Raw genomic sequence first — 23,674 nt, 5'->3', positions numbered from 1 at the left:
CTCTCTCGACCGCCTTCGGCGTGCGAAGTACTTTTCGTCAATCGATCTAAAAAGTGGCTATTGGCAGATTGAGGTAGATGAGCGAGATCGTGAAAAAACGGCCTTTGTCACACCCGACGGACTTTACGAATTTAAAGTTCTACCTTTCGGACTTTGTTCCGCGCCGGCCACATTTCAGCGGATGATGGACACTGTCCTCGCCGGGCTTAAATGGCAGTGTTGCCTAGTCTACCTAGATGACGTGGTGGTCTTCGCAGAATCGTTTTCACAACATCTTAAACGCCTGCGGTCAGTACTCGAAGCCCTTCGATCCGCTAAATTGACGCTTAAGCCACAGAAATGTCACTTTGGCTACCAAGAGCTTAAATTCCTCGGTCATGTCGTAAGCGCTGCCGGCGTGAAGCCCGACCCTGACAAGCTTACTGCTGTTGCGAAATTTCCGATTCCACGTGACAAGAAAGCTGTTCGCAGATTTCTCGGCTTGTGCAGTTATTACCGCCGTTTTATCGATAACTTCGCTGATCTTGCTGAACCGCTGACTCGGCTCACCCGGGGAGACACCCCTTTTGTTTGGAGTCACGAGCAAGAAGCTGCTTTTACCGAGTTGCGTCTCCGTCTCCAATCGCCGCCTATTCTAGCCCATTTCGATGAGCACGGTGAAACAGAAATCCACACTGACGCCAGTAACATTGGCCTTGGGGCGGTTCTCGTGCAACGTCAAGAGGGTGTGGAACGAGTCGTCGCCTATGCCAGCCGTGCTTTATCCCGCGCCGAGATGAACTACTCAACTACTGAGAAGGAATGCCTCGCCGTAATTTGGGCGGCTGCAAAATTTCGCCCCTACCTCTATGGTCGCCCATTTAAAGTGGTCACTGACCACCATTCCTTGTGTTGGCTGGCCAACCTGCGTGACCCATGCGGCCGCCTGGCGCGATGGAGCCTTCGCCTACAGGAGTTTGACCTTACTATAGTCTACAAGTCCGGACATAAACATGAAGATGCTGACGCGCTCTCTCGTGCGCCCGTCGAGCTCGCTTCACCACATACGGGTGACTCTGGCAGTTTTCTCGGAGCTGTTGATGCTTCAGACATGTCTCATCAGCAGCGTGCTGATCCAGAGTTACGAGCCCTGATCGATTATTTAGAAGGTCAGCCAGCCACAATACCTAAGTGCTTTTCTCGGAGCCTCTCAACTTTCTGCCTGAGAAGTGGTGTACTCTATAAGCACAGCTCTAGATCCGATTCGAGAACCTACCTCCTCGTGGTACCCGCAGCACTGCGAGAGGAAATCCTTTCCGCGTGCCATGATGAACCAACTTCTGGTCACTTGGGCTATACTCGCACACTTGCTAGAATACGAAAAACATTCTACTGGCCTAACCTTGCAACTGTCGTTAAGCGCTATGTTAAGAGCTGTCGGCAATGTCAGCGTCGGAAGGTTCCGCAATCAAAGCCTGCAGGCCTTCTCGTGCCCATAATACCACCACGCGCACCGTTTGATCAAGTCGGCATGGACCTTCTCGGCCCTTTCCCTCGATCCTCCGGGGGCAACCGCTGGATAATCATCGCCACAGACTACCTGACTCGATATGCCGAGACCAAAGCGTTACCTAGTGGTACAGCATCGGAGGTTGCCCATTTCTTCGTACACCAGATCATGCTGCGGCACGGTGCTCCGACCTGTATTATTACTGACAGAGGGACTGCCTTTACTTCACAAATGATGGCCGAAGTTTTTCATCTCAGCGGTACGGCGCATCGAAAAGCTACTGCTTACCATCCGCAAACCAATGGGCTGACTGAAAGGCTTAATAAGACCATTGCGGACATGCTGGCGATGTATGTCGACGCCCAGCACAAGACTTGGGATGCTATCCTACCATATGTGACATTCGCGTACAATACGGCAGTCCAAGAGACGACACGCTTCACGCCGTTTCGCCTAGTTTACGGCAGAGAGGTTCGGACGATGCTGGACGCAATGCTCCCTTGCGAAACAGATACCGAGCTTTCTACTGACGCCGAACACTTTGCCCAACATGCTGAGCAAGCACGCCAACTAGCACGCGTCCACATCGCCCAGCAACAGGACAAGGATTCACGCCGGTACAACCTCCGCCACAAACAAGCTTCCTACAACACCGGGGACCAGGCGTGGGTGTGGACTCCTGTTCGACGCCGTGGCCTATCAGAAAAGCTGATTTGCCGTTACTTCGGACCATATAAAGTCTTGCGGCGCCTCAGCGACGTTAACTATGAGGTCCTCCCAGATGGCCCAGAGCAGAGAGGCCGTCGGCTACCTCGTCCAGAGACAGTTCATGTCCTACGCATGAAGCCGTATTTTACGCGGTAACTGAAAGACGGCATCTGCAAACTTTTTTTTTTTCGTTTGCTTTTGTCCACCTGTGTGCACGTGTGCCGTGTGCGTCACGCTTAAGGAGGGAGGAATGCCAGGGGGCGCTCGCAGCGAAAGACGTTGAAGTGGCGCTCGGAGAAAGAGGACGAAGTGAATCGGCTCCGGACTAGAAGGACGTACCTAAAGCTTGGACCTTATAATTCCACCTGCACCGGCTCTGATAGCCTATCCCTAGTCGCCAATATCGTGACAATATTGCTCTCGCGTAACTCCAGGTTTAACCACAAGCTAAACCACAACTAATTTGTTTCGTTAACAAAGCCGACACTGGATTTCCTTTTTAACGGAAAATTTCACGCTATCGCGTTAAAAGTATTGAGGCGTGTTATCCTTTATTTCCATCACTGGGTGCCACCTCTCTAGTGCTCGGTTAAAGGGATGGTGCTGAACATAAAAAGCCTTGAGTAGACACCAGTAAACTATCAGTGCTACCAATTGAGAAGTGGTGGCAGGTGACAAGTGTAAATAATTCATTCGGTGCTGCTGATAACAACATTTTAACGCGAAAAGTATACCATAGAATGCAGGAGACATTAAGCGGGCAATATGTATTATTATTCCAAATACTGTCAGCCCTTCTCGGCTACTAGATGGTTTGTGGTGCAGGGGTTAATAGTCCGAAAATGTTTGCTCTAAAATCGTATACCTCAGACATATCTTATCACCATGATTTTTATGGGGACATGGTGCCTTATTGCTTATATGGGAATCAAACGAAAACAAACGCTAGTTGCTTTGCGCAGTGGTGAACAGAGATGCTCTCAGACATGTCTAGCTCCGGTGTCATATGGCAGTGCTTTAAAACCGAACATGTTTCATGCTTTGCTGGTGTATTTCTAAATACTGCTTAGAAAGCAAATCACCTCACCCTCGTCCCCTTTCTACTCCGCTTTGTTCAGCCAGCTCAGGTCTCAGAGGATGTGTGACAGAGTTTTGGAGAGAAAATAAAATAAAGCCGTAAAGAATACGAAGACGTAATTTGCATTCGGGTAGTTGTACTTCTTAAAGTAAATAAAAAAGCGCCCAACAGTGTAATTTTGCATCAGCGTGTCAATTCAATTGCAATCTCTTCAATCAATATAAGGAGCGCGATCGACGATCTTCATCACTCGGCTGCTGGGCTAGACGAAGGACAAGGTTTAGAGTTTAATTGCCTTGATGTGTCGGGGCTTGACGCTCATACAGCACACATGCTCGGTTGAAAAATGAAAAACAACGTGTAACTGTAAACAACTGAACTTCTCAGTTCTCCTCCATACTGCAACTTCGTTGAATACGACCATTTTTAGAGAGCATCTATCCGTCTGCAGCTATAGCGGTATCCTTTACTGGAAAACACAGAATACGTTTCAGACACCAGAGTAACATTTAGTGACCGCGACATCATACGGTAGGCTTAGCGACATGGTGGCAGCGTTGACGGCGAACGCACGCCAACGCCGTGGAGGACGGCCACAGACCCCTCCGCTGACTTAGGGGCCAGTCTGCAGGCCACGGTCGTTGATTGTAAAAATTCTAAACGAAGCAAATACGTGACAGTCTCTCTCTCAAACACACACACACACACACACACACACACACACACACACACACACACACACACACACACACACACACACACACACACACACACACACACACACACACACACACACACACACACACACACACACACACACACACACACACACACACACACACGCGCGCGCGCGCACATACACACACACACACACACACACACACACACACACACACACACACACACACACACACACACACACACACACACACACACACACACACACACACACACACACACACACACACACACACACACACACACACACACACACACACACACACACACACACACACACACACACACACACACACACACACACACACACACACACACACACACACACACACACACACACACACACACACACACACACACACACACACACACACACACACACACACACACACACACACACACACACACACACACACACACACACACACACGCGCGCACGCACGCATGCACACATACCCACTAAAACAGTTTGATAGTTCATACCGTCACTTTCAAGTATTCGTTCTGCGGACTATGCAGGAACAGAGCTTTGAATGTGTGCACCATGTCCAAAGCTCATGCATACATTAACTATCTATAGTTTTATAAGAATTGTTTCAGCGAACTACTCACATGCGATGAAATATTTATTAAATTTTGTCATCGTAATCTTGTTCCTACCTTGGTTGGGCTCTTTGTAATATTATTGTTTGTCCGGTCAAATTCCTGTCTCGTTGCAGTGTTTTAAATGCAATTTTTGTTAAGTTGCTTACATGATTGTGATGATGAAATAGAAACTGCTAATTACGATTTAATTTTAATTGCTGTTTACAGTTTAGAGAAACAGTTTTGTACTGATTGCAAAAGTTCAGATTATGTTCCCTTGGCTTGCCGGCAATGGGGATAAACTGTTTCACGCTTAAAATTTTGGCAACTCCCGAAACTCTACTTCCGCAAAACTGTCCAGTTACAACAAATGCAAGCATTCTAAGTCCCTCCCATTATTGGCCTGTACTATCTTGTGCATAGCGCATTTCACAGTAGGTCCAGGAATGTAGAGAAGAAGCAGTCGAGAGTGTAAATTATGAACTTCCCTTGTTAATGCTGTACTAGCAAAACATTTTGCGAGACGACCGCTTACAAGCATGGCCTCCCAGGTGCATTCGCTGCTGCTATGTTTCAAGCCAGAAGCGTTCACCTTCAACGCCTGTGGCTTTTTCAACGTGGAGACACCAGTTTTCAGACCGGTATGTTTCAAGGCTCTCACTTATGTCCTTACTCAGAGTAGCTCCGTCGCCCTAAAAAAGAAAAAAAAAACATTGCCTGCAATAACCCACACTTGCCCACGAGCTCAGAACTCGTGACGGGCAGGCATGGGATGGCGCGAATCCTATTGTCGAACCATTGGCACGCATACTCGAATATTACTCGATTGGCGCACCATGAGTTCGCCTCATTATTTGTCAGGAGCTGCACAGTGATGTTTCTTCAGCCCCTGCCTTTTCTCGTCCACCTGTTCTATCTACTGGGTTGTGGGACATCACCGAGAGCGAGATTACTTCCTTCACTCCTCCCGTGGCTCCAGAACCACAAGTCCCTACCTACGTCCCGACGTACGCTGCCATCCCGCACCTGTGCAGCACAATCTCGCCATCCTGTCCTCGCGACCACCGGTGTATGGTGCTTGGTGCAAACTCTCACCCCGTCCAGTTTGTTTCACTGGGGCATACGCGGCCATGTTACACGTGTCTGTCGCCGACGCATGCCACATAAGCGTGCAAGCCACGGGTATCTCCGACGTGACGACGAGTACCAGTTTCCTCCTCGCCAGTCTTACTACGACAATGAGTTCCATCGCCCCTCTTCCCCATCGACTTCCTCTGACCGCTCTACTAACGAACGTCCATCGCGCCGCCGCTCTCCATTACCCTTTATCGAGACCTCGTCACCCTTTCGCCCGCCTTCTTAGAACTCTGGCTGCCGCACGAAAAACTGACTTGTGCAGTTTTCGGAGGTGAAACTGCACCGGTTACCGTCGCTACATTTCCTCTTCTGCCCCCATCGAACATGTTGATGGTAGTCGCTGAAGGCCATGCACTAGAATCTTTACCTGATTCCGGCGCCGCAATTTCCGTAATGCAGCTTGACCTGAGCTAACGACAATGAAAGTGCGCTCTCCTTGCACCGGTCCTCCATTACGTGCTGCCAATGGAGATTCTTTCAACCCATCTGGACTTCGTACAGCCCGAATCACGATTGACGGCATCTTGCACCACATTGCGTTCACTGTACTATCATCATGTGTCCATCAACTGATCATCAGCTCGGATTTCCTCCTCAATGCATCAGGAGCCATTGCGTGCTCTATTCCTGCTCTTTAAGTCACTATACAACACTCCTGCAGATTCAGAACCCCCTTGCTCCCGTTTGGTTATGGTCGCCGATCACATACTCTATCCTGGCTGCGAAGATATCCTTTCTGTGACTTTTGATGACCTGACTGATAGCGATGTCTTGATTACACCCAGTCCACGTCTCCTGTCAAGCGGTATTATACCCATCGTGTCACTCATTAAATCCCCCCCCCCCTACAGTAATTTTTCCCTTCTCGCCGCCTTCAACAAAAAATCGCAGCCCATTCTTCTGCGCCGCGGCTCCACCTTTGCATCAGTCGCTCCCGTCCAGCCTGGCATCCTTCTCCCCATTCCTAGATTGGCTCACTCCGATTTATCCCCTGCTTCACTCAGGGAAGAATTCTGTAATACGATCAGCACCGACCTCACATCACACCAGGTACAAGTATTGCTCGTTGTATTGACCAAGCACGCAGCCTCGTTCGATGTGAATTCTGGAGCATTGGGTCCAACCGATGCAGCAACACATCGCATTCACACCGATAAATCGGGCATTGTACGACGTCCGCTATATCGTGGGACCTCAACCGAGTGGAAGGTTATCCAGGAAAACGTTTCTGACATGTTCGCCCTCAACATAGCACACCTAGCAAATCAATAGACCAGCGTAGAAAACGAGGACAAAGGAACACAAAACAACAGGACGGGTGCTGATTACCAACTAGTAGTCAGCACCCGTCACGTCGTTTTGTTCCTTTCTCCCCGTTTATAGCCCTGGTCGTTGTATGTGCAAAGTATGAAACAACTGCCCTAAAGAACTATTGTTACCAATAGTACGCCCTTTGTCCAGTTCCTGGTCATCACTCGTTGTGTTAGTTAAAAGTGTTGTGGGTGCCACTGACGACAGCACCCCAAGCGGTGAGCTAACCAGGCGGACCGCCCGGAGACCCCGGCGTGGCCGACCGCGCCAAGCAGAGCGAAAACGGGCGCCATTACCTGATGTATAAATAAACAGTTTTGCTTGTTATACCGGCTACGTCTATCACACGGTGGCAGCGGCGGGATAACCAACGCAGTGTGACACCCAGAAGGACAGCGAGCCCAACGTAAGCGGCCGCAGCGTTGTGCCAGACACTCGCGGCGCGAAGAGCGCGCGAGCGGCACTCCGAGAATGACATTCAACTCGCTCGCCGTGGAACTGCCGACAACGGTCGATTTCCGCAAGCCCGAAGATTGGACACGATGGCACCGCAGGTGGGAACGCTACCGACTCATCTCCGGTCTGACAGGACAGGACGAGACGACGCAAATCAACACATTACTCTACGCCATGGGCGAAGAAGCAGAGGACGTGCTCGCTGCTTTGAAACTGACAGACGAACAGATGGCATCATACTCCGCCATGGTGAGTGCTTTTGAAAAGCATTTCCTACCTCGAAAGAATGTCACCTATGAAAGAGCGCAATTTAACTCTCGGAAACAAGAGCAGCATGAAAACGTCGACGCATTTGCGACTGAACTGTTCAAGATGGCCGAAAGATGCGATTACGGAACTCTCAAAGACGAACTGATTCGGGACAGGCTCGTGGTCGGCTTGCGAGACGTAAAACTCAGCGAGAGCCTGCAGCTTAACGCAGAACTCACTCTCGAAAAAGCAATCACATCTTCCCGCAATTCAGAGAGCGTAAAACGTCAACACAAGAAAATTCGCTCCATCGAACATCCAGCTCTCGACATGGGAGAAGTTCGCGGCCAGACAAACGTCAAAACTCACCGGAACGAAGCGAAGGTGCCTTTCAAGTCGCGCCCTCAACGTACACACAAGACGGGAGACGAACGCTGCAAGTGGTGTGGTGGTGTGCGTGACCACACGAAGACACAGTGCCCGCGATAGACAAGACGTGCAACCAGTGTGGGAACAAAGGCCACCACGCCCGCGTCTGCATGTCTAAGCCGAATAACGAGACCTCGAGCATCCGACAATGACCAAAAGATCTCGGAGAGCTATATATAGGCGAAATCAAAGTGGGAGTGAACACGCCGTGGAGGATTACTGCTACCGTGAACAACTTGCCTTTTACCTTCAAAGTCGACACCGGCGCAGATGTGACTGCAATCGCACACGACCAGTACGACAGGACAGTCATGGGACCCATTAAGTCAACGCAACAGCTGTTGATGGGCCCAGGCCAGACAGCGATAGCCACTGTTGGCTACATCGATGCAACAGTCACCTGGAGCAACACTGAAGTCCAAGAAGCAGTCTTCATCATCAAAGGATTAAAAGAACCGCTGCTCAGTCGAACAGCCATAGAATCACTTGGGATTCTACAGCGCCCTCTTGAGCTAGACGAAACCCTCGCACAATCAACTGATGTCCCCAAAGTCTTGGCGTCATACCCAAAGGTAACGTCTGGGCTTGGAGTCATGAAGACTGAGTACCGTGTCAAAGTCAAAAAGGATGCTGAGCCATACATAGTCAGTTATCCTAGGCGCGTGCCTCTTCCACTGCTTCCACTTGTAAAGAAAGAACTAGAAAGGATGGAAGACTTGGGGCTCATCCAGAAGATCGAGCGAGCAACCGAGTGGTGTTTTCCAATGGTTGTGCCACAAAAAAAGAACAATGAGCTGCGTATCTGCGTGGACTATAGACAACTGAACCAACAAATAATACGCGAATGTGTGCTCATGCCTACGGTGGACGAGTGTCTTGCAAAATTAGCAGGTGCAACAGTTTTCAGCCGCCTAGATGCACGAGCAGGGTACTGGCACGTGCCACTTTCCAAGGACTCTCGTGAATACACAACCTTCATCACACCAGTTGGCAGGTTCCAGTTCCTGATGCTTCCCTTCGGAATCTCCACAGCGCCAGAGTTCTACCAACGAGAAATGCTCCGTGTGCTCGAAGGACTAGATGGTGTGAGTTGTCTACAAGATGACATCATTGTCTCAGGGAAGTCAACTGAGGAACACGACACCAACCTACTGCTGGTGCTGAGGAAGCTGCAAGATGCAGGTGTTACCCTCAACATCGACAAGTGCTCCTTTCGACAAACAGAAGTAACATTCTTAGGACACGTCGTAAACTCAACAGGAGTCAGCGCCGACCCAGAAAAGGTAAGGGCCATAGTCCAGCTCTCCAGCTCGACCCACCATGTGATGTGTCAGAAGTCAGGTCTTTGTTGGGCTCTGCAAACCACCTAGCGAAATTTCTTGCACAGCTGGCAGACTTTAAGAAGCTTCCGAGAGACTTGCTCCACCAAGACGCCGACTGGCACTGGGGCCCAGCTCAGCCGCACAGTTTCGACAAACTCAAGCAAGCTTTAGGCAGGACGCCGATTCTCACTCACTACGACGCTCAGTCGCCTCACGCAGTATCTGTGGATGCTTCCTCATACGGTCTTGGGGCTGCACGTCTACAGCAGTCGCACGAAATGCTCCTACCTGTGGCATATGCATCACGCTCCCTTACGGATACTGAACAAAGATATGCCCAAATCGAAAAGGAGGCACTGGCAATCACGTGGGCTTGCGAACATTTCGGTAAATACCTGCTGGGATCAACCTTTCATCTGTAAACGGACCACAAGCCATTAATACGGCTGCTGACGACTAAACGACTTGACGAGCTGAGTCCTCGCCTTCAACGTTTCAGGATGCGCCTTTTGGAGTACGACTACACCATGTCCCACACTCCCGGCAAAAAGCTGTACACAGCTGACCTTCTGTCCCGGAAGCCATCTGGGAAACCAGCAGACAAAGAAAGAACTCTCGAGAGTGCAGTGCGCGAGTTTGAAGAATTAGCACTTGAACAGCTCCCTGCTTCAAACCAAATGCTGGACAAAATCAGGGCAAGCATCCAGTCAGACGAAACTCTTTCCAGGGTGGCTACCTTCAGCACTACATCATGGCCACTGTACATGGGCTGTCACCTGACCTGAAAAGGTGCCTCGAGGTGGCTAGTGAGATTTCGGTCATTGATGGTCTGCTATTCAAAGGCGACAGAATAATCTCGCCAGACATCAGAGTAGAGGTTCTGGAAAAACTCCATGCAGGCCACTTGGGCACAACGAGCGAGGGAAAGAGAATGCGTATGGTGGCGAGGCATAGGCAAGCACATTGAAGACTACGTGGAAAAGCGTCCAACTAGCAGGGAGCACAGAAAACCAGAAACAGAACCCCTGCTTCTAACCCCATTGCCAGCACACCCTTGGGACACAGTCGGCATGGCTCTCTTCATGCTGGAGGGGAAAGAGTATGCTGTAGTAGTAGACTACTACTCCCGATTTTTCGAGCTAGAACAGCTGCCGAGGACAGCTACAAAAAACGTAGCCTAGTCGTGGAGTCAATGTTTGCACGGTACAGTGTTCCAAGGTCAATACGCACAGACAACGGGCCGCAGTTCACTTCCACAGAGTTCAAAGAACTAGTGCATCACTGGGGAGCCTCACACACAACCTCAAGCCCTTACTACCCGCAGAGCAACGGTATGGCTGAGAGAGCTGTGCAGACAGCAAAACAGCTTTTGAGGAAGCCTTCCAACATACAAGAAGCACTGCTTGCCTACAGGGCCACACCCAGCGTGGAAGGGTTTTCACCAGGAGAACTCTTCATGGGTCGTCGTCTGAACACCAGCCACTTCGAAGCTGCTAGCCCCGAAGTGGGACGACAGCGAATTCAGACAAACTAATGAAGCCTACAGAGCTCGTGCAAAACGATCATACGACACCCGGCACAAGGTACGGAGCCGAGAGCGCTTACCACCAGGCACAGCGGTGCGCATACTTGCTGGAGCTGCATAACACGGCGTGGTAACACAGAAAACATCAGGACCAAGGTCCTACTTTGTACAAACCGACAGAGGACAAGCAAGACGTACAGCAAGACACCTGCAACCGTTGCAGGACACGAGCACCACAAGAAGTGGACGTGTTTGTAAGCGACCAGAACGCCTGGGCCTGTGAGATCAAACCTTTCAAGAAAGGGGGGTGTTGTGGGCGCCACTGACGACAGCGCCCTAAGCGGCAAGCTAACCAGGCGGACCGCTGGGAGACCCTAGCATGGGCGACCGCGCCAAGCAGAGCGAAAACAGGCGCCATTACCTGATGTACAAATAAACAGTTTTGCTTGTTATGCCGGCTACGTCTACCACAAAAAGAAGGGGGGTTTGGTTAGACTTACTGTAGATTATTGTTCGCTCAATAGAATCACTCGCAAGGATTTGTATCTTCTCCCCCGAATTCACGACGCACTCGACTGTCTGCAAGGTGCCCAATTTTTATCCAGGCTTGACCTAATATCAAGTTACTGGCAAATCCCCATGCATGAAGATGACAAAGAGAAGATCGCCTTTGTCACACCCGGATGATTTATATAAAAATAATGTAATGCATGCCTTTTAGGCTCTGCAACGCTCCTTCAGCATTCTGCACAGTTCTTCGAGGCCTCAAATGGAAAACATGTCTCTGTTACTTCGACGACATCGTCATTTTAATGTGAAAGCAATACTACTCATATTTCAAGCCCTTCGCGTAGCCACGGCCGGTAGGAACATTTGACCGTTAATGATTCCAGATGGCTGTGACGTCATACCAGCTGCTAGAGATGGGCTACCTAGTCGAGTCGTCGGTTGGCGGTGCTCGGTAGGTACGGTGCGCCACGGATAAGATGATGACGTCACTGTGACGTCATACGAGCTGCGTGAGATGGGCTACCAAGTGAGTCGTCGGGTGGCGGCGTTCGGTAGACACGGCGCGCTGCAGCTGGAGCCACGCTGCTACCGAGTGGATGCACTGCTGTTACTACTTCTCTCGAAGTTGAAAGGAGGAGGAGGAGGAAGAAAATGATGGGCATATAAATGCTCGCGCTTGTTCATCTGAGGCACTCGCTATGCATCGTGATAAACAGAAAGAAAAGTCGCGCCATTTCGATGAAGCCTGGAAATGACAGCGGGCTACAGCGAGAGATGAAGAACGGGAACAGTGTCTCACTCGACGGCGCGCTCAAGATGCAGCTAGACGAGCGTATCGCGCTTCTCTTGAATCGTCCTCAACCGGCGACGACTCCGAATGTAATGTAATTAATGCTTTGAACAGAGAAGACTGTCGCCCTGTTCATCCAGCAGTCAAGAGCGTAGGAATGCAAGTAGGCGGCAACGCCGCGTTCAGGAAACAGAAGAGCGGCAATAGAACGGGACATGCTATTATTGCTTTCGCAAGCTACCGGGCTTAACTGAAGCTAAGCGCCCAAGCTAATGTTTTTCTCCGACATTTTCTGGTCATCTCACTCGTCTCGATGTAGTTTCGACAGCACTGGTCTTCAGCTAAGCACTAAGAAATTCTGCTTTGCGTCAAAATCTAATAAAGTTCTTGGCCCTCTCGTAAGCAGCGAAAGAATTCAGTCTAGCCATGAGAAAATCGCTCCTACCCTGCACTTCCCGCGTCCGACTCGGGTCAAAGATCTCCGCAGTTTCCTGGGATTGGCATCATACTTCCGCCGCTTCATCCGCATTTTCGCCTCTGTTGCCTCACCGCTTCTCCGCCCCGACACGCCCTTCGACTGGCCTCCTACTTGTGAGTCAGCCTTTGAAGCTCTAAAGCGTGCTCTGACTTCGGATCCCATCCTCTGCCATTTTGATGATAAAATTCCGACCAATTTGCGCACTGACGCCAGTGGGCATTACACTGGCGCTGTTTTCATACAACGCCAACACTCCTCTACCGAAAACGTTGCCTACGCAAGTTGTACACTGTGTCCGCCGAAACAAAACTACGCTATCACTGAGAAACGATGTCTCGCCGTCGTCTGGGTTGTTCAAAATTTCGTCTCTACCTGTACGGTCGTCACTTCACTGTCATCGGTGACCATCACGTCTTATGCTGGTTATCATCTGTGAAAAAGTTGTCCGGTCGTGTCGGGGCGCTGGATCTTCCGTCTCAAAGAGTACGACTTCACAGTAACTTACAAATCAGGCCAGCAGCACGAGGACGCCGACGCTCTCTTTCGCTGTTCTATTGCCTCGCCGTAGCAACGCTACCCCTACCTATCTTTGCCTACGCCTTGGGAGCCACACTGTTCAAAACCTACACTCATGACCGCCGCCTCCATGCATTGATCCTGCGCCGGAAATAGACTGTGATTGTGCTCACTACCAGCGTGCTGACCCATACTGTCGACAGCTGGTAGACTGTCTTGGTGGTGTTACTAAACATCCAAATGCCCGTCTCCGTCATCAGCTAAAATATTTAAGTCATGGGATGCCATCGCTATTTCGGCACAACTATATACCCGCCTGGCCACGCCTGGGTTCCCGTAGTTGCCCGTTCTCTGCCCTCAAATTCTGCAAGCTTTTCACCGCAATTCCACAGCTGGCCATCTTGGCTATAAGAAAACCCACGCCCGCATCAAGAACCATTTCTACTGTCCTGACCTCTCATCATCATCATCATCATCATCATCATCATCATCATCATCATCATCATCATCATCATCATCATCATCATCAGCCTGATTATACCCACTGCAGGGCGAAGGCCTCTCCCATATTTCTCCACTTAACCCGGTTCTGTGCTAGCTGCATCCATTTGACCCCTGCGAACTTCTTAATCTCATCCGCCCACCTAACTTTCTGCCGCCCCCTGCTACGCTTTCCTTCCCTTGGAATCCAGTTTGTTACCCTCAGCGACCATCGGTTATCCTCTCTTCGCACTACATGTCCTGCCCATGTCCATTTCTTCTTCTTAATTTCTACTAGAATGTCGGTAACTTGAGTTATTTCTCTGACCCACTCTGCACGCTTTCTATCTCTTAATGCTACCCCTACCATTTTTCGTTCCATAGCCCTCTGGGTTGTCCTCAACTTAAGTAGAACTCTCCTGGTTAGCCTCCACGTTTCAGCCCCATAGGTGAGTACAGGCAAGATGCAACTGTTGTATACTTTCCACTTGAGCGATACCGGTAAGCTGCTAGTCATAATCTGCGAGTGCTTGCCAAATGCGCTCCATCCCAATCGTATTCTTCTTGTTATTTCCTTTTCGTGGTCCGGATTTGCGGTTACTACCTGTCCTAAGTAGACATATTCGCCTACTACTTCCAGTATTTCGCTACCTAATGTAAACTGTTGTTCCTTCCCGAGGCTGTTGAACATTACCTTAGTCTTCTGCATATTGATTTTCAAGCCTACCTTTCTGCTTTTCTTGTCTAGGTCATTAATCATTATTTGCAGTTCATCCCCCGAGTTGCTTAGCAAGGCAATGTCATCAGCAAATCGCAGATTACTGAGGTGTTCTCCATCTACCCTTATCCCTAACTGCTCCCATTCCAAGTCTCTGAATACTTCCTCTAAACAAGCTGTGAATAGTACTGGGGAGATTGTGTCTCCTTGCCTAACACCTTCTCTTCATCTCATCATCTGTTCTTAAATATGTAGCGTCTTGCATCCCTTGCCAACGAAGCAAGCAGTCTACGTCGCCTCCGATAGGTTACCTGCAACCTATATCTCGTGTAGGTTGATACCTTCGTGTGGGCGAGTCGGTGAAGCACCGTGCAGAACAGGATCACAAGAAACCGGGACACTAGGAACACACTGAAAAACAGGACTAGCGCAGACTACCAAGTGAATTTTTAATGAAAAACAGGCCGTAATTTACACTCCCAACCACACAAGACTAGTAATCCGGAAACACGAAGCAAAGCATAATCATTGCCAGCACGACAGTCATCTTATCAACTGACGAAGTTCACAGCCACATATGCCAAAGGGGAAGTTAAAAACATTAACCAACTAGCAGTTCCGACTTATCATCATAGCAAAAGCTAACTCAAACTACAAAACCAAAAACCGTAAACAAAAACAAGGATAAATGCTAAAAGAGTCATCATAGCAAAAGCAGAGCCGGAACATCGTAGCAAAAGGAGAGTTAGAATAGTAAAACCACAAAAACAACAGAAACAAAAACAATTGGAAACTTTCGGAACAACTTGACATAACTGCGCAAAGGCAAAGTCAGGAGTAAAAAGCAGTTTAAAAGCACCACAAGGAAACTGTAGGCACATCCCTGCCTTGAAACGAAAAATAATCATTTAATTAAGCCATCCAAAAAGGCAATTTCTTTCATGCGACAAGCAAATTGACGGAGTGGTGACGCACAAGTCTCCACCCCTAGATATAAGCCAAGCTTCAACTACCTCCCTTTCATGGTGGTCTTTTGCACGTGCCCTTGTATTTGATTAATCGTACAGTGGTTCAAATTTAAAATCGCACTCTGGCCCACAATCATAACCAGAGCCACATTTTTTACATTTCCTGCAACGGTCGGCAATGGTCTACACACCTCCTATGCTCTCTTATTCTGTCATTAACACATCGGCCAATCTGGCCGATATATGCAATAGCACATAACGTAATCTCGTACACTACACCAGTAGCACAAGCTGTGGCTTTCATCGCATGTTTTTTCGTACATCCTTCCAGCTTTTTCTTTGTCTTTTCTAGAATGCTGCATTTGCCAGACATTTTGCATGGTGCTGAAAAACGCAGATTCACCTTGTAGCGCTTTGCTACTTTCTTAAGATTGTGCGAAAGCTTGTGAAAGTACAAGTTCCCGTGCACAGGTTCCCTTCCTTCGTCGCGTTGACGCGGATTTTTGGATTTCAGTTTTTGTAGAAGGCTCTCACAAAGGCAAGAAATTACATTGGCCGGATAGCCTGCTTCCTCTAGTCACCTAACCTGCGCATTGAAATTATGTTTCTGTCAGTGACAATATATATATATATATATATATATATATATATATATATATATATATATATATATATATATATATATATATATATATATATATATATATATATGAAGGAAAGAAGCCAACAGTCGGCGAGGCCAGGGAAAGCGTTGGGGATGGTAATTCATGTCTTTTTTTATGTTTACTTGGATAATCACAGAAATTAGTATTGTAATCTGTTAAGAGGAAAGATAATTAGACACAAAGTAGAAGAAAAAACAACGTGCCGATGGTGGGATCCGAACCCACGACCTCCGAATAACGCGTCTGGTGCTCTTCCAACTGAGCTACATCGGCCGCTGTCCCCCCTGCTACTTTCTTGGGTATTTATGTTGTCTGTATACGAACCTTGAGAGTGTTCACCAGCGCCACCCTCAGCCATAGCGGCGGACGTGGGACGTCCTTTGTTACCGCCTGCGTCACGTAGAACGTGATCAAGAGCGAGGGCGAAAGCTGTGATAGAACCCTCTTACGCTACCTATGGCTTCAAGACTGCCAGAACCGAGACCCCCGTAAGCTACAAGCAGATCAATCAAGGGGAAATGAGGGTGCTCGTTATAATAAATGAAGGAAAGAAGCCAACAGTCGGCGAGGCCAAGGAAAGCGTTGGGGATGGTAATTCATGTCTTTTTTTATGTTTACTTGGATAATCACAGAAATTAGTATTGTAATCTGTTAAGGGGAAAGCTAATTAGACACAAAGTAGAAGAAAAAAACAACGTGCCGATGGTGGGATCCGAACCCACGACCTTCGAATAACGCGTCCGGTGCTCTTCCAACTGAGCTACATCGGCCGCTGTCCCCCATGCTACTTTCCTTGGTATTTATGTTGTCTGTATACGAACCTTGAGAGTGTTCACCAGCGCCACCCTCAGCCATAGCGGCGGACGTGGGACGTCCTTTGTTACCGCCTGCGTCACGTAGAACGTGATCAAGAGCGAGGGCGAAAGCTGTGATAGAACCCTCTTACGCTACCTATGGCTTCAAGACTGCCAGAACCGAGACCCCCGTAAGCTACAAGCAGATCAATCAAGGGGAAATGAGGGTGCTCGTTATAATAAATGAAGGAAAGAAGCCAACAGTCGGCGAGGCCAAGGAAAGCGTTGGGGATGGTAATTCATGTCTTTTTTTATGTTTGCTTGGATAATCACAGAAATTAGTATTGTAATCTGTTAAGGGGAAAGATAATTAGACACAAAGTAGAAGAAAAAACAACGTGCCGATGGTGGGATCCGAACCCACGACCTCCGAATAACGCGTCCGGTGCTCTTCCAACTGAGCTACATCGGCCGCTGTCCCCCCTGCTACTTTCTTGGGTATTTATGTTGTCTGTATACGAACCTTGAGAGTGTTCACCAGCGCCACCCTCAGCCATAGCGGCGGACGTGGGACGTCCTTTGTTACCGCCTGCGTCACGTAGAACGTGATCAAGAGCGAGGGCGAAAGCTGTGATAGAACCCTCTTACGCTACCTATGGCTTCAAGACTGCCAGAACCGAGACCCCCGTAAGCTACAAGCAGATCAATCAAGGGGAAATGAGGGTGCTCGTTATAATAAATGAAGGAAAGAAGCCAACAGTCGGCGAGGCCAAGGAAAGCGTTGGGGATGGTAATTCATGTCTTTTTTTATGTTTGCTTGGATAATCACAGAAATTAGTATTGTAATCTGTTAAGGGGAAAGATAATTAGAAACAAAGTAGAAGAAAAAACAACGTGCCGATGGTGGGATCCGAACCCACGACCTCCGAATAACGCGTCCGGTGCTCTTCCAACTGAGCTACATCGGCCGCTGTCCCCCCTGCTACTTTCTTGGGTATTTATGTTGTCTGTATACGAACCTTGAGAGTGTTCACCAGCGCCACCCTCAGCCATAGCGGCGGACGTGGGACGTCCTTTGTTACCGCCTGCGTCACGTAGAACGTGATCAAGAGCGAGGGCGAAAGCTGTGATAGGACCCTCTTACGCTACCTATGGCTTCAAGACTGCCAGAACCGAGACCCCCGTAAGCTACAAGCAGATCAATCAAGGGGAAATGAGGGTGCTCGTTATAATAAATGAAGGAAAGAAGCCAACAGTCGGCGAGGCCAAGGAAAGCGTTGGGGATGGTAATTCATGTCTTTTTTATGTTTACTTGGATAATCACAGAAATTAGTATTGTAATCTGTTAAGGGGAAAGATAATTAGACACAAAGTAGAAGAAAAAACAACGTGCCGATGGTGGGATCCGAACCCACGACCTCCGAATAACGCGTCCGGTGCTCTTCCAACTGAGCTACATCGGCCGCTGTCCCCCCTGCTACTTTCTTGGGTATTTATGTTGTCTGTATACGAACCTTGAGAGTGTTCACTAGCGCCACCCTCAGCCATAGCGGCGGACGTGGGACGTCCTTTGTTACCGCCTGCGTCACGTAGAACGTGATCAAGAGCGAGGGCGAAAGCTGTGATAGAACCCTCTTACGCTACCTATGGCTTCAAGACTGCCAGAACCGAGACCCCCGTAAGCTACAAGCAGATCAATCAAGGGGAAATGAGGGTGCTCGTTATAATAAATGAAGGAAAGAAGCCAACAGTCGGCGAGGCCAAGGAAAGCGTTGGGGATGGTAATTCATGTCTTTTTTTATGTTTACTTGGATGATCACAGAAATTAGTATTGTAATCTGTTAAGGGGAAAGATAATTAGACACAAAGTAGAAGAAAAAACAACGTGCCGATGGTGGGATCCGAACCCACGACCTCCGAATAACGCGTCCGGTGCTCTTCCAACTGAGCTACATCGGCCGCTGTCCCCCCTGCTACTTTCTTGGGTATTTATGTTGTCTGTATACGAACCTTGAGAGTGTTCACCAGCGCCACCCTCAGCCATAGCGGCGGACGTGGGACGTCCTTTGTTACCGCCTGCGTCACGTAGAACGTGATCAAGAGCGAGGGCGAAAGCTGTGATAGAACCCTCTTACGCTACTTATGGCTTCAAGACTGCCAGAACCGAGACCCCCGTAAGCTACAAGCAGATCAATCAAGGGGAAATGAGGGTGCTCGTTATAATAAATGAAGGAAAGAAGCCAACAGTCGGCGAGGCCAAGGAAAGCGTTGGGGATGGTAATTCATGTCTTTTTTTATGTTTACTTGGATAATCACAGAAATTAGTATTGTAATCTGTTAAGGGGAAAGATAATTAGACACAAAGTAGAAGAAAAAACAACGTGCCGATGGTGGGATCCGAACCCACGACCTCCGAATAACGCGTCCGGTGCTCTTCCAACTGAGCTACATCGGCCGCTGTCCCCCCTGCTACTTTCTTGGGTATTTATGTTGTCTGTATACGAACCTTGAGAGTGTTCACCAGCGCCACCCTCAGCCATAGCGGCGGACGTGGGACGTCCTTTGTTACCGCCTGCGTCACGTAGAACGTGATCAAGAGCGAGGGCGAAAGCTGTGATAGAACCCTCTTACGCTACCTATGGCTTCAAGACTGCCAGAACCGAGACCCCCGTAAGCTACAAGCAGATCAATCAAGGGGAAATGAGGGTGCTCGTTATAATAAATGAAGGAAAGAAGCCAACAGTCGGCGAGGCCAAGGAAAGCGTTGGGGATGGTAATTCATGTCTTTTTTTATGTTTACTTGGATAATCACAGAAATTAGTATTGTAATCTGTTAAGGGGAAAGATAATTAGACACAAAGTAGAAGAAAAAACAACGTGCCGATGGTGGGATCCGAACCCACGACCTCCGAATAACGCGTCCGGTGCTCTTCCAACTGAGCTACATCGGCCGCTGTCCCCCCTGCTACTTTCTTGGGTATTTATGTTGTCTGTATACGAACCTTGAGAGTGTTCACCAGCGCCACCCTCAGCCATAGCGGCGGACGTGGGACGTCCTTTGTTACCGCCTGCGTCACGTAGAACGTGATCAAGAGCGAGGGCGAAAGCTGTGATAGAACCCTCTTACGCTACCTATGGCTTCAAGACTGCCAGAACCGAGACCCCCGTAAGCTACAAGCAGATCAATCAAGGGGAAATGAGGGTGCTCGTTATAATAAATGAAGGAAAGAAGCCAACAGTCGGCGAGGCCAAGGAAAGCGTTGGGGATGGTAATTCATGTCTTTTTTTATGTTTACTTGGATAATCACAGAAATTAGTATTGTAATCTGTTAAGGGGAAAGATAATTAGACACAAAGTAGAAGAAAAAACAACGTGCCGATGGTGGGATCCGAACCCACGACCTCCGAATAACGCGTCCGGTGCTCTTCCAACTGAGCTACATCGGCCACTGTCCCCCCTGCTACTTTCTTGGGTATTTATGTTGTCTGTATACGAACCTTGAGAGTGTTCACCAGCGCCACCCTCAGCCATAGCAGCGGACGTGGGACGTCCTTTGTTACCGCCTGCGTCACGTAGAACGTGATCAAGAGCGAGGGCGAAAGCTGTGATAGAACCCTCTTACGCTACCTATGGCTTCAAGACTGCCAGAACCGAGACCCCCGTAAGCTACAAGCAGATCAATCAAGGGGAAATGAGGGTGCTCGTTATAATAAATGAAGGAAAGAAGCCAACAGTCGGCGAGGCCAAGGAAAGCGTTGGGGATGGTAATTCATGTCTTTTTTTATGTTTACTTGGATAATCACAGAAATTAGTATTGTAATCTGTTAAGGGGAAATATAATTAGACACAAAGTAGAAGAAAAAACAACGTGCCGATGGTGGGATCCGAACCCACGACCTCCGAATAACGCGTCCGGTGCTCTTCCAACTGAGCTACATCGGCCGCTGTCCCCCCTGCTACTTTCTTGGGTATTTATGTTGTCTGTATACGAACCTTGAGAGTGTTCACCAGCGCCACCCTCAGCCATAGCGGCGGACGTGGGACGTCCTTTGTTACCGCCTGCGTCACGTAGAACGTGATCAAGAGCGAGGGCGAAAGCTGTGATAGAACCCTCTTACGCTACCTATGGCTTCAAGACTGCCAGAACCGAGACCCCCGTAAGCTACAAGCAGATCAATCAAGGGGAAATGAGGGTGCTCGTTATAATAAATGAAGGAAAGAAGCCAACAGTCGGCGAGGCCAAGGAAAGCGTTGGGGATGGTAATTCATGTCTTTTTTTATGTTTACTTGGATAATCACAGCAATTAGTATTGTAATCTGTTAAGGGGAAAGATAATTAGACACAAAGTAGAAGAAAAAACAACGTGCCGATGGTGGGATCCGAACCCACGACCTCCGAATAACGCGTCCGGTGCTCTTCCAACTGAGCTACATCGGCCGCTGTCCCCCCTGCTACTTTCTTGGGTATTTATGTTGTCTGTATACGAACCTTGAGAGTGTTCACCAGCGCCACCCTCAGCCATAGCGGCGAACGTGGGACGTCCTTTGTTACCGCCTGCGTCACGTAGAACGTGATCAAGAGCGAGGGCGAAAGCTGTGATAGAACCCTCTTACGCTACCTATGGCTTCAAGACTGCCAGAACCGAGACCCCCGTAAGCTACAAGCAGATCAATCAAGGGGAAATGAGGGTGCTCGTTATAATAAATGAAGGAAAGAAGCCAACAGTCGGCGAGGCCAAGGAAAGCGTTGGGGATGGTAATTCATGTCTTTTTTTATGTTTACTTGGATAATCACAGAAATTAGTATTGTAATCTATTAAGGGGAAAGATAATTAGACACAAAGTAGAAGAAAAAACAACGTGCCGATGGTGGGATCCGAACCCACGACCTCCGAATAACGCGTCCGGTGCTCTTCCAACTGAGCTACATCGGCCGCTGTCCCCCCTGCTACTTTCTTGGGTATTTATGTTGTCTGTATACGAACCTTGAGAGTGTTCACCAGCGCCACCCTCAGCCATAGCGGCGGACGTGGGACGTCCTTTGTTACCGCCTGCGTCACGTAGAACGTGATCAAGAGCGAGGGCGAAAGCTGTGATAGAACCCTCTTACGCTACCTATGGCTTCAAGACTGCCAGAACCGAGACCCCCGTAAGCTACAAGCAGATCAATCAAGGGGAAATGAGGGTGCTCGTTATAATAAATGAAGGAAAGATGCCAACAGTCGGCGAGGCCAAGGAAAGCGTTGGGGATGGTAATTCATGTCTTTTTTTATGTTTACTTGGATAATCACAGAAATTAGTATTGTAATCTGTTAAGGGGAAAGATAATTAGACACAAAGTAGAAGAAAAAACAACGTGCCGATGGTGGGATCCGAACCCACGACCTCCGAATAACGCGTCCGGTGCTCTTCCAACTGAGCTACATCGGCCGCTGTCCCCCCTGCTACTTTCTTGGGTATTTATGTTGTCTGTATACGAACCTTGAGAGTGTTCACCAGCGCCACCCTCAGCCATAGCGGCGGACGTGGGACGTCCTTTGTTACCGCCTGCGTCACGTAGAACGTGATCAAGAGCGAGGGCGAAAGCTGTGATAGAACCCTCTTACGCTACCTATGGCTTCAAGACTGCCAGAACCGAGACCCCCGTAAGCTACAAGCAGATCAATCAAGGGGAAATGAGGGTGCTCGTTATAATAAATGAAGGAAAGAAGCCAACAGTCGGCGAGGCCAAGGAAAGCGTTGGGGATGGTAATTCATGTCTTTTTTTATGTTTACTTGGATAATCACAGAAATTAGTATTGTAATCTGTTAAGGGGAAAGATAATTAGACACAAAGTAGAAGAAAAAACAACGTGCCGATGGTGGGATCCGAACCCACGACCTCCGAATAACGCGTCCGGTGCTCTTCCAACTGAGCTACATCGGCCGCTGTCCCCCTTGCTACTTTCTTGGGTATTTATGTTGTCTGTATACGAACCTTGAGAGTGTTCACCAGCGCCACCCTCAGCCATAGCGGCGGACGTGGGACGTCCTTTGTTACCGCCTGCGTCACGTAGAACGTGATCAAGAGCGAGGGCGAAAGCTGTGATAGAACCCTCTTACGCTACCTATGGCTTCAAGACTGCCAGAACCGAGACCCCCGTAAGCTACAAGCAGATCAATCAAGGGGAAATGAGGGTGCTCGTTATAATAAATGAAGGAAAGAAGCCAACAGTCGGCGAGGCCAAGGAAAGCGTTGGGGATGGTAATTCATGTCTTTTTTTATGTTTACTTGGATAATCACAGAAATTAGTATTGTAATCTGTTAAGGGGAAAGATAATTAGACACAAAGTAGAAGAAAAAACAACGTGCCGATGGTGGGATCCGAACCCACGACCTCCGAATAACGCGTCCGGTGCTCTTCCAACTGAGCTACATCGGCCGCTGTCCCCCCTGCTACTTTCTTGGGTATTTATGTTGTCTGTATACGAACCTTGAGAGTGTTCACCAGCGCCACCCTCAGCCATAGCGGCGGACGTGGGACGTCCTTTGTTACCGCCTGCGTCACGTAGAACGTGATCAAGAGCGAGGGCGAAAGCTGTGATAGAACCCTCTTACGCTACCTATGGCTTCAAGACTGCCAGAACCGAGACCCCCGTAAGCTACAAGCAGATCAATCAAGGGGAAATGAGGGTGCTCGTTATAATAAATGAAGGAAAGAAGCCAACAGTCGGCGAGGCCAAGGAA

At 48.9% G+C, this 23,674-nt stretch overlaps 1 protein-coding gene across 1 annotated transcript in view; it reads left to right on the top strand.

Annotated features, from left to right (window-relative positions):
• LOC146194403 (uncharacterized) overlaps positions 1–23,674 on the top strand; it is a 103,582-nt gene that overhangs the window by 77,945 nt on the left and 1,963 nt on the right. Inside the window, exon 3 of the mRNA XM_084596550.1 lies at positions 5,150–5,239. Coding sequence (XP_084452676.1) covers positions 5,150–5,239 — 90 coding nt within the window. The remainder of the gene's footprint in view (positions 1–5,149; positions 5,240–23,674) is intronic.

The sequence above is a fragment of the Amblyomma maculatum genome, chromosome 3 (assembly GCF_055883805.1).
Source record: "Amblyomma maculatum isolate TAMU_Amacu chromosome 3, ASM5588380v1, whole genome shotgun sequence".
Taxonomy (NCBI): Eukaryota; Metazoa; Arthropoda; class Arachnida; order Ixodida; family Ixodidae; genus Amblyomma; species Amblyomma maculatum.
This window is presented reverse-complemented; position numbering and strand designations above follow the sequence as displayed.